General features: G+C 37.6%; 1 protein-coding gene across 1 annotated transcript; it reads right to left on the reverse strand.

Moving 5' to 3' along the window:
- Positions 1-12,813: 12,813 nt before the first annotated feature.
- Positions 12,814-13,768, reverse strand: LOC130949047 (uncharacterized). The gene is made up of 2 exons (XM_057877879.1): positions 13,409-13,768; positions 12,814-13,197 (listed from the first exon to the last, which is right to left on the reverse strand). The coding sequence occupies exons 1-2, from the start codon at positions 13,766-13,768 to the stop codon at positions 12,814-12,816; spliced, it is 744 nt and encodes a 247-aa protein (XP_057733862.1).
- Positions 13,769-16,485: the final 2,717 nt, after the last annotated feature.

Genomic DNA, 16,485 nt, shown 5'->3' on the forward strand with positions numbered 1-16,485 from the left:
AAGTTTAATTTGGGAATGTAATAAGTATCAGGAAGATTAAGAGTCGACTGGGATATAGAACCCTTGTGTGTTGGGTGCAAGAGGGAACCCGTTTGCAGTATTGACAGAAGGTCCATTTGTAGTGACAGATAGAGACGAGAAGAGATTACGCAATGGAGACATATGATTAAAGCATCCCGAGTCAAAATACCATTTAGAAGTACCTGGAGGGGTCGAAAAAGCAGCAGGGGTATTACCATAAAGGGAGAGAAGACGTTGAAGAAGAGACGCAATATCAGATAGAGAGACAAAAGACGAGTTGAGAGAAGCAGTGGTGGTAGATTCAACAGTAGAAGCAGGCGCGGGACGTGGTGGGCGAGTAGGACAGGTAGTAATCAAATGTCCCGAGAGCTTGCAATAATGGCAAAACAGTTGCGTACAATGGTAGCTAATATGACCTTTCTGGTGGCAAGTGCGATATTCAACAGAGGGACAGCTGGAGAACGGGTGCCCGAAACGGTTACAGTTGCGATAGAAGGCCCCCTTTCTGTCTGTGGCAGCAAAAACATCTGACTTTTCCAAAAAAGTAGTCATAGAGAACAAGGAGAGGAGAGAAAAACTGCAATTTCTAAGCAGAAAATGAGGAAACGGATGGCAAAATCGGAAAGAGCTCACCAAAAAACCTTAGGGAGGGTCCCACTTGTCTGCCACGTCAGCGCCATGTCAGCAGCCACGTCAGCACCACGTCAGCAACACAAGGACACGTGGCATCACCTGAGAGGAGGGAGAGAGACACGTTGGCAGCCAGGTGGAGGTGCAGGTGGGTCGGACCGGGCGTGCGCGGGTTGGGGCAGGCGTTCACGGGTCGGGCAAGGGAGCTGCAACACGACACGTGGCGACGCGAGGATCGTCCGATTGGATCTCGGATCCAACGGCTGCTGAACCTTCTGAAGGAGAAATAAGGGAGGCGGGCAGCAGGATTCCGGCGGCGCGTGACGGCGCGTCCAATGTCTGATGCCGGCGATCTCGGCGGCGTTGGAAAGCCGACGAAGAGGAGAACACAATGATGCCGGAGGTGATGACCAAAGCGTCAGAAACAAAGCGAAAATCGGGAGCAAATAGGCACGGGTGGAAGCTGGAAGGAAGAATAACCTGGTCGTGGCAGTGTCTTTCGGCGGCGAGTGGCGGCGCGTCCGGCGGCGGATGGCGGCGGGTCTGGTTGCGTTGGAATCACGGCGACAAGGCGAACAAGATGGTTACGGGGGTGACGAACCAAAGCGTCGAGAAGAGAACGAAAAAAGAGGCCAAAGAACACTGCCGGAAAGGAATAAAAACAATGGGGCTATGAACTAATATTCATTGAAAAAAAAGGAACCTAAGCTCTTGATACCATGTTAGAAACAAGAGACTGAGAGAGTAATCTGAAAAGTGTATTATTGAGTTGTGTGAAAGGTACAATATACAAGGGGTATTTATAGGTGCTAAATGAATCAGAGTAATAAAGGCATAGAATCCTATAATTAATATACAGATATACTATATAAATATAGACGATACTAATTGGTCTAAATTGATACTAATGATTCTCTAACAAAGAGAAATGGAAGAATGGAGAGAGGTAGATGAGAGAATTTAGGAAGAGAGTTTATTAATTTAAAAAAAATATATTTTCTCTCAATTTTAATAAGAGAATGATGTATGACACATTTTTGTTGTAAAATTAGTAAGGAGGAGATGAGAATTCCTTAATTTTGGAGGAAAAGATTTGATTCTAATTGCAATGAGAAAATGACATGTGGTATATTTTGATTGTAAAATTAGAGATATATAATAGATAATAGAATATATAATAGAATTTAATAGATAATAGATAATAGATAATTTTGGAGAAAAAGATTTAGTTTCAATTACAATGAGAGAGTGACATGTGGTACATTTTGATTGTAAAATTAATAAGGAGAAGATAAAAATTTCTTAATTTAAAAAAAATTATTCTAATTGCAATAAAAAATAATATGTGACACATTTTGATTATAAAATTAAAGATATATAATAGATTTAAGTTTAGTTAAGTCTTTTCTCTTAGTCACACTTTACATCGTATGAGAATTAAAAAAATCCCACCATATACCATTTTATAAAAAGATTACATTAATTATGTAATAAAAATTAAATAATAATTAAATAAAAAACAAATTAGTAATCTAATTTAAACTTTAAAAATATCTTTTTCTTTTTACTTCTTAATATTATTTATCTCTTATTATTTTTTCTTTTAACTTGATTTAATTTTGTCCGTATCAATTACATCAATTGACAGAACTTTTTTTCTTATGAACATCGTAAAAAACTTATTGTTCTTTGATGATGACAAAATTTTGGTTGTTAGAACTATAGCTTTCTAGAAAATTAAAAGAGCATGCGATATGCATTTTAACATAGTATATCATATGCTGTATACTGTTATGTTAGTCTTTGTTTATTTTAACAATTTAACTTATAGTCTGTCCCAACATAAGTTAGGTAAATGAAAATTGAGAATGTATATAATAACATGCTGCATGTTTAATTTTATTTTACACCTTCGAAATTTTTTTACAAATTTCAAAAATTACTTTTGGTGATGTAAATTTGAAGATATATACTTTTTATTTTTAGCAAAAGAATTTTTTGCATAAACTTTTACTATTATCCCTAAATTTCGTACTCACTCCCATTTTTATCCTTAAATTATACAATAGTCTTTTAAATAGTCATCGTGTCTCTAAAAATAATTTGATTTTATATCCCAACTAACAAAAACAATTCTCTAAAACTTACTTTAAAAATATTTAGACCAAACAAAATCTTTTGAATTGAACTTTTATTTCCTTCTAAAATAACATTTTCAAAAGTAAAGTTTCCAAAAGCTAAACCAGACATAGAATCTTAATTCTTTTTATTTAAGACGTTAAGAAGGTTGTCTTTCTTTACTCTATCTGAGAGAAGGACCACTTATATATTTATTTTAAAAAAGAGATCAGATCATCAGAATAAGCACTTAAGCATTGGTTTATTGACATAGGGCTTGTTTGGGTGAGCTTTTAAGAAAAGATCTTTTTTCGAATTATCTTTTTTTAAAAGATCTTATAGAGAATTAAAAGTAATTTTATGTTTGGATATCTCATGTAAAAAGGTCTTTTTATCTATCAATTATGTTTGGGTATAACAATATAAAAGTACTTTTTTGTTTATTTATTACATGAAAAACATCTTTTTTTTAAGGAAAAAAAATCTTTTAAAAAAAGATGTAAATTATAGCTTCTCAAAAAAGATCTTTTTTTGATTTTACTAGTGCTTTTACTTTTATTACTAGAAATTTGCCAAACACGTTAAAAAATTAAAAAAGATCTTTTTTTATTGAAAAAAGATCTTTTTTTAACAAAATAATGGCGCCCAAACATGCACATAATTCCTTAATTAAAACGTTAACAAGGTCAACTTAGTTAATTATAATGATATCTTTAACTTTACCGTATAATTTTAGATTAAAAAATTTAAATTGCAAAATTAACTATTAATTAATATTTATTTATATATATATAATTATGTCTATGTCTCTATGCTCGTTAGTTGGGACCACTTTTTAGACCATGCTCTAAATAAATAATTTATATTAAAAAAAATCAGTGTTTCTTCACTTTCTTGGGTACCAAATTCCTTATCTTGCTCTTGAATGCCTCAGCTTGCTCTTTTTTCCTTAATCACAATTGCGGTGGCCCACAAATTAAATTATATTAAATTAAATTGTAATGTAAATAGGACTACATGTACTATATGGTGGAATTTTCTTTTTCTTTTTCTTTTATGGTTAAGGAACAATATTCGAGAAAAGAGTAATTTGATCTCCGATTAATTAACTAGATTCTACGTAGTAATCAATCTGACTCAACAGGATAAACTTTGAAAATCATAGAATATAACTTTTCTTTTCTTTTTTCTTTTTTTTTTTTGCTTTTGTTTTGTTTGGAGTGTCTAGCTAGAACAAGAATAATTTCAGTTTGTTGATGTGACTCATTGTGCTGCGTCAACAATAATGTTTCCACGCTCACAAGTGTTGGATTTACATTACACCAAATCTTCGCACAGCAATAATAATATTGATTAATAATAATACACTAATAATTCAAGAATCTCACAATTCCTTTTTCTATCAGCTATCTTCATAATGATTTTCTATCTCCATTATTATGCATGCAAAATGAGGTTGGCATTGTAATCATTTTCATATTATATGTATAATTGTCCTCGAGAATTCGTTGCACGTCATTTTCTTTCTTGTGTAATACAATAATGCATGTGTCAAGCTTAATTATATATGAGAGTTTATAATTTCAAAAAATTATTTGAAAAAAAAGTATATATATATATATATATATATATATATATATATATATATATATTATCATCTCCTTAAAATTAAATATATAATTCTTGGATCTTTACCTGAATTTTTATAAAAATAATCAAATACGTATCTAATTAAAAACTTCAAAAAGGGCCGAAAAACTAAAAAATTGTATTGACTCTTCTTTCTTTAAAATAAAAAAAGATAAATTTGAATCTTTTTATATTTTGAAATATAGGTAGAAGTGCTACAAATTATAATTTATAGAAATATTTTATTAGTTAAATATGTTAATATTGAACTTTTAATTAATTACTTTTAATTATTTATTTAGAATTAACAAAGATATTTTAGAGACTAATTTGTTTATAAAAGAATTTCTTACATACTAACTTGTTTAAGTGTTGGTCTTTTAAAGATTAAATTATTAGTATATTAATTATTCACATATCATATAAAAATAGTTTAATGATTAAATTATATTGATTAAGTCACGTTTTGAATTTTTTTAGAAAAACACATTAAATAAAAGGTCAGATTTCACATTGTTAGAGAATCGTTAAAATCAATTTAGATCAATTAGTATGTCTATATTTATATAGCATATCTGTACATTAATTGTAGGATTCTATGTTTTTATTACTTTGATTCATTTAGCACCTATAAATACCCCTTGTATATTGTACTTTTTAACACACTCAATAATACACTTTTCAGATTACTCTCTCAGTCTCTGGTTTCTAACATGGTATCAAGAGCTTAAAGTTTTTTTTTTTAATAAATTTTTGTTCATAGCCCTTCTTGTTTTTCTCCTCCGACCGTGCCTCTTTTCTCTCGTTTTTCGATCTGTTTTCGACGCTTTGGTTCGTCACCTCCGGCATCATCGTGTTCTTCTCTTCGCCAGCTTTTCAATGCCACCTAGATCGCCGCCATCCGCCACCGGACGCGCCGTCACGTGCCGCCAGACGTTCGCTGTCCACCTCCATTGTTTCTCCTTCCAGAAGCTTCAGTAGCCGTTAGATCAAGGCGCTGATCGGACGTTCCTCCTACCGCCACGTGTCGCATGAAGCTCCTTGGTTGACCCGCGCACGACCCCTGACCCGACGTTGACCCGCGTCCACCTCACTGCCAGCGTGTCTCTCTTGCTCCTCTCCGGTGCCGCCACGTGTCGTTGCTTCTCTGACGTGGCGCTGACGTGACTGCTAACGTGGCTCTGACGTGGCGCTGACGTGGCAGACAAGCGGGACACTCCCTAAGGTTTTTTGGTGAGCTCTTTTCGATTCCGCGCCCTGTTTTCTCATTTTCTACCCCGAATTTGCAGTTTTCTTCTTCCTTTTGCTATTTCTTCTATTACTATGGAAAATCTGGATGTCTTTCAGCCTATCCCTGTTATCCTTAATGGCTCCAACTATGGACATTGGGTTGAAGCTATGCGAGAATTTCTTAAAGGGCAAAAATTATGGCGATATGTGACTGGTGATATTGCCTGTCCTGTTAAGCCAACTGTGACTGATAAATCCAAAGATGGTGCCTCCAAATCCAAGGAGGATGTTGAGAAAGAGAAGGACTATGCAGAGAAATTGGAAGATTGGGATAGTAAAAATCATCAGATTATCACTTGGTTCCGCAACACTTCTACTCCTGGCATTCATTTATAGTTTGGGCGTTTTGAAATTGCTAAAGAGGTATGGGATCATTTGGCAAAACGCTACACTATCTCTAATCTCTCTCATCAATACCAACTGCTTAAGAAACTTCATAGCCTTAAGCAAGAACGTGGCCAAGCAGTTTTTGATTTTCTTGCTCAGATGGAGATTATTTGGGATCAGTTGACCTCTTGTGAGCCTGTTCTTAAAGATCCCACTGATGCTAAGGCATATGAGGATTATCGGAACCGGACACGTCTTATCCAATTCCTGATGGCACTTACTGATGACTATGAGCCAGTCAGGGCTTCTCTTCTTCATCAGAATCCCTTGCCTAGTCTTGAAGATGCTCTTCTTCGTCTTAAGTCTGAAGAAACGCGCTTGGGATTGCTTCGTTCTAAAAGTGACACTGTCTTTGCTGTCACCGACAGAAAGGGCAAAATCTGTCGCAACTGTAATCAGCCTGGGCATTCCTTCTCCGAATGTCCTTCTATTGAATGTCGTAAGTGCAAACAAAAAGGCCACATTGGCTCCAACTGCCCGAAACTGTTCTGTCATTATTGTAAGCTCTTGGGTCACTTGATTGCTACCTGTCCTACTCGACCACCACGCTCAGATCAGAACAAGTATCAACCTCGTCCCAACAACTCTCTGCATGTGCCTGCCTCTACTGCTGCTGCTGCTACGGAGTCCACCTCTTCCACATTAATCAATACACCTTCTGTCTCTCCATCAGATATTGAAACCCTTCTTAGGCAACTTCTCTTCTTTCCTGGTAATACCCTTGCTACTCTTTCCACCCCTCTAGATAATTCTAAATGGTATTTTGATTCTGGTTGTTTCAATCATATGTCTCCTTTGCGTCATCTTTTTTCGTCGTTGTCTTCCACTACAAATGCACCTTCTGTCAACACTGCTAATGGTTCCCTCTTGCATGCAACCCATCACGGGGTTATTTCACAATCCAATATTCATCTTTCTGATGTTTATTTTATTCTAAAATTGAATTTTAATCTTATCTCTGTCGGTCAGCTTGTTGAACTTGGTTTTGATGTCATTTTTTCTAATTCTAGTTGTCGTGTGCAGGATCGTCGGACGAGAAAGATCATCGGGACTGGATGTAAGGTCGGACGCTTATTTGAGCTCGAAAACCTTCATGTTCCCTCTACAAATCTCTGTGCTGCTTCTTCTCCATCTACTCTTCACTTGTGGCACCGTCGTCTTGCCCATAGCTCCTTAGGAAAATTACGTCCTCTTCTATCTTCGGGTGTTTTAGGTTAAGTTCAAAATGAGTCTTTAGATTGCATTTCTTGTCGCTCTGCAAAACAACCTGCCTTATTCTTTAATAATAATTCCTCTATTGCATGCTCTCCTTTTGATCTTATTCATTCTGATGTTTGGGGCCCCGCTCCCACCGCTTCTATGGGAGGGGCTCGATATTTTGTCGTCTTTATTGATGATTATTCACGTTTTACTTGGGTTTATTTGATTACTAATCATTGTGAGTTGCCTCAGATTTATATTAACTTTGCCACTATGGTTCGAACTCAGTTTTCAAAGGTCATTAAAATTCTCAGATGTGATAATGCTATGAAATATTGTGACTCCAAACTTTTAAATTTTCTCGCTGAACAGGGTACTTTGTTCGAGTTTCCTTGTCCTGGTACCTCTCAACAAAATGGTAGAACTGAGCGTAAACACCGTCATATTCTTAACTCTGTCCGTGCGATGCTTATTTCCTCTTCCTGTCCTGAGTGTGCTTGGGGTGAAGCTGTCCTCACTGCTGTTCATGCTATCAATAGACTCCATTCTTCTATTCTTGGTAACACTGCTCCCTTTGAGCGTCTTTATCATACTTCTCCCGATTACAGTTCTCTTCGTATTTTTGGTTGTGTCTATTTTGTCCTTCTTCAGCCTCATGAACATAATAAGCTTGAACCTCGGGCTCGCATGTGTTGTTTTTTGGTTATGCTTCTGAACATAAGGGTTATCATTGTTGGGATCCTATCTCTCGCCGTATTCGTATATCTCGTCATGTTGTCTTCTGGGAGCATCACATGTTCTCTAGTTTTTCCTCTTTTGAGTCCATTCCTTCTACTCCGTCACCATTTTTTACTAACCCAAATGTTGATCTCTTTCCTAGTGATGATACTACAGGGTCTACCCCAAGTCCACCCCTCGAGGCTCCTGATCCTCCACCTTCTTCATCTCCCGATGATTCTAGTCCGGACGGCGATCCCGTTCCTAGTGTCATGCCTCCTTCTCCCACTCGTTCTTCTAGGGTAAGGAATCCACCTTCTCATCTTCTTGATTATCATTGCTTTTCTACTATTCTTCATCAATATGAATCTAAGTCATTCAGAGAAGCTTTCACAAATCCAAATTGGCAACAAACAATACAGGAAGAAATACAGGCACTTGAAAAAGCACACACTTGGGAGTTGGTTGATCCTCCTTCTGATCAGGAAGTTGTGGGCAGTAGATGGGTATACAAGATCAAGACTCGCTCTGATGGCTCTATTGACCGTTATAAGGCACGCTTGGTTGCTCAAGGTTGTACGCAAGAGTATGGTATTGATTATGAAGAGACTTTTGCTCCTGTTGCTCGCATTACGTCTGTTAGAGCTCTCCTTGCCATTGCTGCGGTTAAAAGATGGTCTCTCAGTCAGATGGATGTGAAGAATGCATTTCTTAATGAGGATTTGAAAAAGAAAGTCTATATGAAACCACCTCCAGGATATCCTTGTCCTTCCAGTAAGGTTTGTCTCCTTCGCAAGGCACTTTATGGACTTAAGCAAGCTCCTCGTGAATGGTTTGACAAGTTCAGCACTACCATATGCAGTCTTGGTTTTATTTCTAGTCCTCATGAGAATGCGCTTTTCATTTGTAAAAGCGAACGTGGAGTTGTTCTTCTACTTTTGTATGTTGATGACATGATCATTACTGGAGATGATGTTGATGGTATCTCTGATCTCAAGGCCTCACTTCATCGTACCTTTGAGATGAAGGATCTTGGTTCTCTCAGCTATTTTCTTGGTCTCGAGGTCATCTCCACAGATGATGGCATTTATCTCTCTCAAGCTAAGTATGCTTCAGATCTTCTTGCTCGCACTGTGATTACAGATAGTCGCACTGAGTCTACTCCTCTTGAGCCTAATGTTTGATTTACCCCTATGGATGGGACTGTTTTGGATAATCCAACACTTTACCGACAGTTAGTTGGAGGTCTCATCTACTTGACTGTCACCCGACCAGACATTGCCTATCCAGTTCATGTCCTCAGCCAGTTCTTGTCAGCTCCTCGTACTACTCACTATGCGGCAGTTCTTCGCATTCTTCGGTACGTCAAAGGCACTGTATTTCATGACCTTTATTTTTCTGCCCATTCCTCTTTGACCCTTCAGACATACTCTGATGCTGATTGGGCTGGTGATCCCAATGATCATCGTTCTACTACTGGTTACTGTTTGTTTCTTGGCGACACTCTCATCTCTTGGCATGCTAAGAAGCAAACGTTCACTGCTCGCTCAAGCATAGAAGTTGAGTACTGTGCCCTCGCTGACACCACTGCTGAGGTTATCTCGGTTCGTTGGCTTCTCAAAGATCTGGGTGCTCCTCAGTCGTCCCCTACTGATGTTTTTTGTGATAACCGCAGTGCTATTCAGATTGCCCATAATGATGTGTTTCATGAACGCACCAAACACATTGAGATTGATTGTCACTTTGTTCGACAACGTATCCTTATTGATGTTGTTCGTCTTATTGCTGTTGGGACACTGGATCAGACTGCTGATATCTTCACGAAAGCTCATCACCCGACTCGCTTTCGGATTTTGTTATCCAAACTCAAGTTGGTATCCTTAGCTCCCACTTGAGTTTGAGGGGAGATGTTAGAGAATCATTAGAATCAATTAGCATTGTCTATATTTCTATAGCATATCAGTACATTAATTGTAGGACTCTATGTCTTTATTACTTTGATTCATTTAGTACCTTTAAATACCCCTTCTATATTGTACCTTTCAACACACTCAATAATACACTTTTCATATTACTCTCTCAGTCTCTGGTTTCTAACACACATAACCAAAGTAAAAAAATTTAGACTCCAAACAAACAAAAGAGGGATTTAGCCTAGACTCTTTTTTTCATGCATAATGTTGCAATTGTTAAGAAGCAGCCATCACACTATACCACATACTTATTTAAAGATTACACTTGACAATAATTGCGATGTTTAGTTCAATGATTAAATCAAAAGTAGGCAAAAATAATTATTTCTAAACAATTAAAAAGTAAAATTCAATATAATAAACTATATCATTCTCGTTTAAAAAATAATCTATAAATTTAACCTGAATTAAGATGAATCAGGATAAATTTAAATTCAGCTAAAAAATTTTATGAACTGACTCAAATATATAAAAATAATCTATAATTTTATATAAATAAATTATAACTTATAAATAAAAAATATCAACTACATATATATAGTGTTTATCTATTAATTATAACTTATTTTCTCTATCATAATTATATGTAAAAATTATATGTGTATAAAATTATATATTATCACTAAAAATTAAAAGTATAAAAATACATAATATATGTAATCAAGCTAGCTTACAATTTTTTGTGTGTCCCATGTGTGTATCCCTAACTCAATAAGTTAAGAACTAATTTGTCGTAAATCAAAACTTCAATTTAAGAATTTGTTGTTAGCTAATAAATTATTACATGTACAAAATAGAATTTAAACTCTAATACTTACTTAAATAGATAAAATGATTTACCACTCGACCAATTCAAATTAATTAAACTAATTTACAAACTAATGAACTAAATTTATCTAAACTCAAATATGACTCATTTAAAGGCAAATGACCGAGATAAACCAAATGCATGAAAAAATTACGTATATCACTTATACCAAATAATGGTATGTGAATCTCCCAAAGAATGTTAGTATGTAAATCGAATCAGGTTACATAGATTTACTAGAAAAAGTTGAGATATACATAAATCAAATTACATCATCTCGATTTAAGCATGCTTGATATATGCTCCACAGATTTAGGAAACAACGCAGTCGGTTTCACCTATCCATAGTAATTCGAAGGAGAGTAGTTTGAATTACCCATTGGTTTTGACCCCATAGTAATTCGAATTGGGTGATTTGGATTTACTCAATAATAAATCTACCTCCTTAATTCGATTTATATAAGAACAAGTGCTCAATGTAAATCTACTTGCCCTTTTTTTATTTACATGCACGGTGACTATATATATAATTCGAATTACATTTCACCACCCTATACCCCACCAAATCCAGAGAAAGCGACGCAGCCTATCAAAATGGAAGACTGCCCGAATCGAATCTATCGCTTGGATAGGGTCGTACATATCGCTGGTAGCGTGCATGACGAGGTTAGTAAAATAAAATTTATATTTTATTTTATTTTCTGTAAAAAATAAACTATGTGTTAGTTTTGTTTAAATCGGATAGATCTTGTTTATTAACATGATTAGAATGTGTAAACTTCAAGTAGTAGTTAGAGGTTTGATTTAGGGGTAGCAATGTGTTAGAAGTTACTTACTGATATTAAACTGTTTAAAACTTGAATATTATAATTGATAGAACAGGGGTTAGAGTATTGATACAAGAATAGTAGTGTGCTAGAGTATACAAATAAAAAATTCATGTTGGATAAGAAATTCTGAGAGTTTAATAGATATATGGTTAAAGTAAATCTACAATAAAAATTATTCTTTTTAGATAATATATTTTTTTAAAGTTTTATGATTGTAAGAGTATTTTTTCAATGTCATGCATCCCCACTACTGCATCTCGAGCATGAGAAGACAGCATGGTATGCCGTTAGACGATAAGATCATGTCATACATCCAGATGGCTGGCCTGGCCCAGTTCGCGAAGCTCAATGACTATTGGCTTAAGTTGGATGAGCCATTAGTTAGTGCATTTGTGAAGAGATAGCGTCCGGAGACTCATACCTTTCATCTGCCGTTCAGTGAGTGCACTGTTACGTTACAGGATGTAGCCTACCAGCTAGGGCTCCTGATCGATGGTCAGTACCGCTCGGCGTGGGCTTGGTTTGAGGAGTTGTTGGGTGTGATACCGCCACCAGACTACATCGACAAGTTGACAGTGAAGTGCACTTTGATGCAGCAGATGTTCAGTGACCTTCCCGAGGGGGCAGACGAGAAGACAGTGCGGAGGTACGCTAGAGCGTACATTATGATGCTACTATCGACGGAGCTCTTCGGCGACAAGTCCAGTACTCGTATGCATATCAGGTGGCTGCCCTACGTGGCGAGGTTAGAGGACATGGACAATTATAACCGGGGATTTGCCGCTCTGTCATGGTTATACAGGTGCCTATGCCATGTAGCCAACAAGAATGTGGTTAAGTTGGCAGGTCCTCTACAACTCCTCCAGTCATGGATCTTCCGGAGGTTCCCGGGTTTTAGGCCCAACGGATTTGATGCTTTTCATTGGCTGTTGGCCTCAAGGTACGCAATTAATTACTAGTTATTTTCTGTGTTGACATTTTATATTTATATTTTTTGTCAGTTGTTAATAACATTTATTGGGGGCAGGTGGTCAGTTTATCAGCCGACGTCGAGCGAGAAGGGATCTCAAGTTGCGCACTGCAGGATGCGGATATATTTACTTCGTCCATGAGATGTGAGTACTAACTACTAAACAGTTTAGTGTTTTGTTCTTGACTTATTTTGTGAGGTTACTAGAGAGTAAGTGTTAAGTTGGACCGAATTGCCTTTTCAGTTCATTTGGATGTCGTACAGCTCACCGAACTTGCCACGGTACTTGTGGTAATCGGATTCCAACACTTTATACTCAATCCTACGTCGGAAGATGTAAGTCTTCACGCTCAACACGGCCTCCTCTTTATCTTGAAATTGCTGACCAACTAGGAACTCAGCTAGTCCTTCTATATCCCGTATGTCTCTGGTCCCAAATCTGACAAGAACGACAAGATTTTCCTGCTGTCTCATGGCATCCAAGTCAAAAGCTGAAAAGTGCAAGGGGTATTGCGGAGTTCCTGAACTAGCTACTCCACCACCCCCAGCTGGAGTATTCCTTGCATCCTCATCGTCGCTATCATCGGCAAACGTGGTGGGCTCCACATCATCATCATCCTCATTCTAAAATACATCTTTCACATCATTCGGTGCTCCACCCTGACGACATTCTGGTAACACATCATCAATGCCGGCCATCGTAATCGCAACATCAACTACGGACCCAGTGTCAACCCTTTATCTGTCACGAGTGAGGTTTAGATCAGCAGCGAAGTACGGGGAGACCACCAAAACTGCCTCAGGCTCAATCACGGGTCGATGAAGAGGCACCAACAGGCCTCGAACTAGAGAAAGCTACCATGGTTGAAGACAGAGGAATCCAGTTAGAACTTCCTGAACTAAAGACCACATCCACAAGTTTGGCCAACAGCTCAGGAGTCCTCACCTCCGGGAATCGCCGATGATAATGGAAGAAAACTTTCAAATCTTCGTCGGTGCCTATGACGAACGAATCATACTTCACATCATCCTGTAAAACAGATATTGGAATTCTGTAGAATAACTTCTCCAGCCGTTTCATGCCATGCAGCCCCAGTTTTTGGATTATAATATCCTGAAACTCGGTGAAACTCGTCAAAGGTTTCATGAAAACACTAATCGGATTCTTATCAATAAACTTAATTTCAGAACGCATTTTTTTCTTAATCGACCCTCTATAGTGTACCAAAACTAAAAAACTGTCATTGCTAGCCATTGTGGGACTTAGTATGATGAAGAATTCACATTTCACAGCTATTTATATACATTTGCACCCTACAAAATCGAATTACCCACTACCCAGCATCCATTTATATATGTTGCTGAAATTATAATAAATCTACCTCCTCTAATTCGATTTATTTATGTTGATCTCAATGTAGATAAATCAAATTAGGGGACTTTGATTTATATGAAAACGTATCTTCTATGCATAAATCTAACTAGTCTAATTCAATTTACATGGAAATGTAATCATACCTACATAAATTGATGGGAGCTAATTTGATTTATGTAAATGTCTACTAAATCGAATTTATCTATTTCGATTTACGTAGAATTATGATAAATCGAGTTTGATTGTTTCGATTTACATAAAAATATTCTTAAAAATATATATGTAAGGATTTTCTATTAAATGATTTACATAATATTAAATTAATATTGGTTTATCTAAGTGATTTGTGCCTTATTTTATATATATATATAGTTTATTAAATTATTAACGAGTAAATTCACTATTTGGCTTCACTTACCTACCTCCTATCCTAATCGCAAGTTTGACTATTCGAAAATATAAAAAAAAAAAATTTCACATCACAATATTTGTGCGTTGCGTAAATACTAAATACACACTAAATTTTCTTTTTTCCTTTTCTAAGTGACATACATCATTTACTAGACAGCGAAAGAAATATTAAACATGGGATAGTGTTATATAAGTATCACGTAGCTTATTTATTTATTTTTCAAGCTAATTAACTAGTAATTAATTAATTAACGAAATAATAAATTGAAAACCCTATAAAGCATATTCTAACATATACATATTTTGATCCCCGGGCTTACGAAGGATTCGAAAAGACTGGTTAACTTTCAATGATTCCCATTTCCCACGAACTTCAGATTTAAACGAACAAAATGATTCCCCACGAATTGAACAAGAGATGACGTAAAGATTATGGGGAGGCATTCATTCTCCCAACGAAAGGAAAAGTAAACTACTTTATTCCCTTTTCATTTCAGAGGGAAAAAAAAACACATTTGATACACGGCCAAGAGAATTCAATTGATAGTGGGTATATAATTTTTTGGATTAATTTTAATTGATGGTGTATAATTTTCTAGAAAAAATTTTAATCCACTAAAAACGTAAAGGGGTTATTGCATGTACTAGCGTTCACTAAAAGGAAAAATAAAGAGTGGTCCTACTTTTGAAATAAGAGTTAAACTAATAGTTAATCATTAATAGTTGAAGGATTATGGGAAATTATTAAATTTTATATAGTAGAATTGAAATTACCTAGTGTTACGGATTCGGCCCACGAATCCCGGACCCGCGACCGAGCCCGAACCCGGCTTTCTCGGGCCAACCCGTTTCATCTCTCTAGAACGGCCCTGAACCGGCCCCTAGAGTCCTAACTAACTTTCGAATTCAAACGTTCCTCTTATCTTAGCCAGATAAGATAGAGACAAGATAACCACCCTCACCTATAAATAGAGGACCCAAGTCCCCTCAGGTATTCATTCATTCCTCACACCTTATACCTCTTAGATTTATTCTGACTTGAGCGTCGGAGTGTCTTTGCAGGTACCTCCCCTCCTCGCCATTCGGACAACCCAACATCTGAGTCGACCCGCAGGCTCCCGATCCTCCTCCTAGATCGTATCAGAAGCATTCTGTACATTGGCGCCGTCTGTGGGGAACCTGCGATAGCCGAAACAGATGGAGGATATCTTGGACGAAAATCCGTCAAGCCGAGACAACTCCCAACCGCGTCATCCGACCCCAGAACAACAGGAGGTCATGAACCAAGCCAGGATGGCCAGCACCATCCACCGCACAAACGACCACATGATCGCAGATCCACAACACCCCGAGAAAGCAAGGGACAAAGCGACACAGATCATCCAAGATCTTTGCCTCCGAGTCCAGGAACTTGAAGGTAAACTAACCGACAAAGGAAAATACGCCAACGAACACGGAAGCCAGGCAACGTCCAGACCACGATCCTACCGCGGAAGGTCGCCAACTCGGTATCATGATAGAAGAGATGATCATAGCACCTCGCGCAACCACCGACACGAGAAATCGCCAGAACGGCGACACAGCAAAAAACACCACCGCAGCGCATCCCACGATCTGAACCGTCAGCACGATTCGGACGAAGACCCGAGACTTCGGCACACCAAGCGCACAAGAAACGACCACATCATAATGGGAGCCACGCCCTTCACAGAGAGAATCTTAAGAGCAAAACTCCCCAGAGGCTTCGACAAACCCACCGACATGAAGTACGACGGAACTAAAGACCCTCAAGAGCACCTAACGGCTTTCGAGGCCAGAATGAACTTGGAAGGAGCATCCGACGCGGTCCGATGCAGAGCCTTCCCAGTAACCCTTGCCGGACCAGCGATCAAATGGTTCAACGCTCTCCCAAACGGATCCATAACCAGCTTCCACGACATCACAAGAAAATTCATGGCCCAGTTCACAACCCGAATCACCAAAGCCAAACACCCCATCAGCTTGTTAGGGTCACACAGAAGCAAGAAGAATCCACAAGAAAATACCTCGACCGCTTCAACGACGAATGCCTGACGGTCGACGGACTCACGGACTCCGTGGCCAGCCTCTGCCTAACTAACGGGCTC

The sequence above is a fragment of the Arachis stenosperma genome, chromosome 9 (assembly GCF_014773155.1).
Source record: "Arachis stenosperma cultivar V10309 chromosome 9, arast.V10309.gnm1.PFL2, whole genome shotgun sequence".
Lineage (NCBI taxonomy): Eukaryota > Viridiplantae > Streptophyta > Magnoliopsida > Fabales > Fabaceae > Arachis > Arachis stenosperma.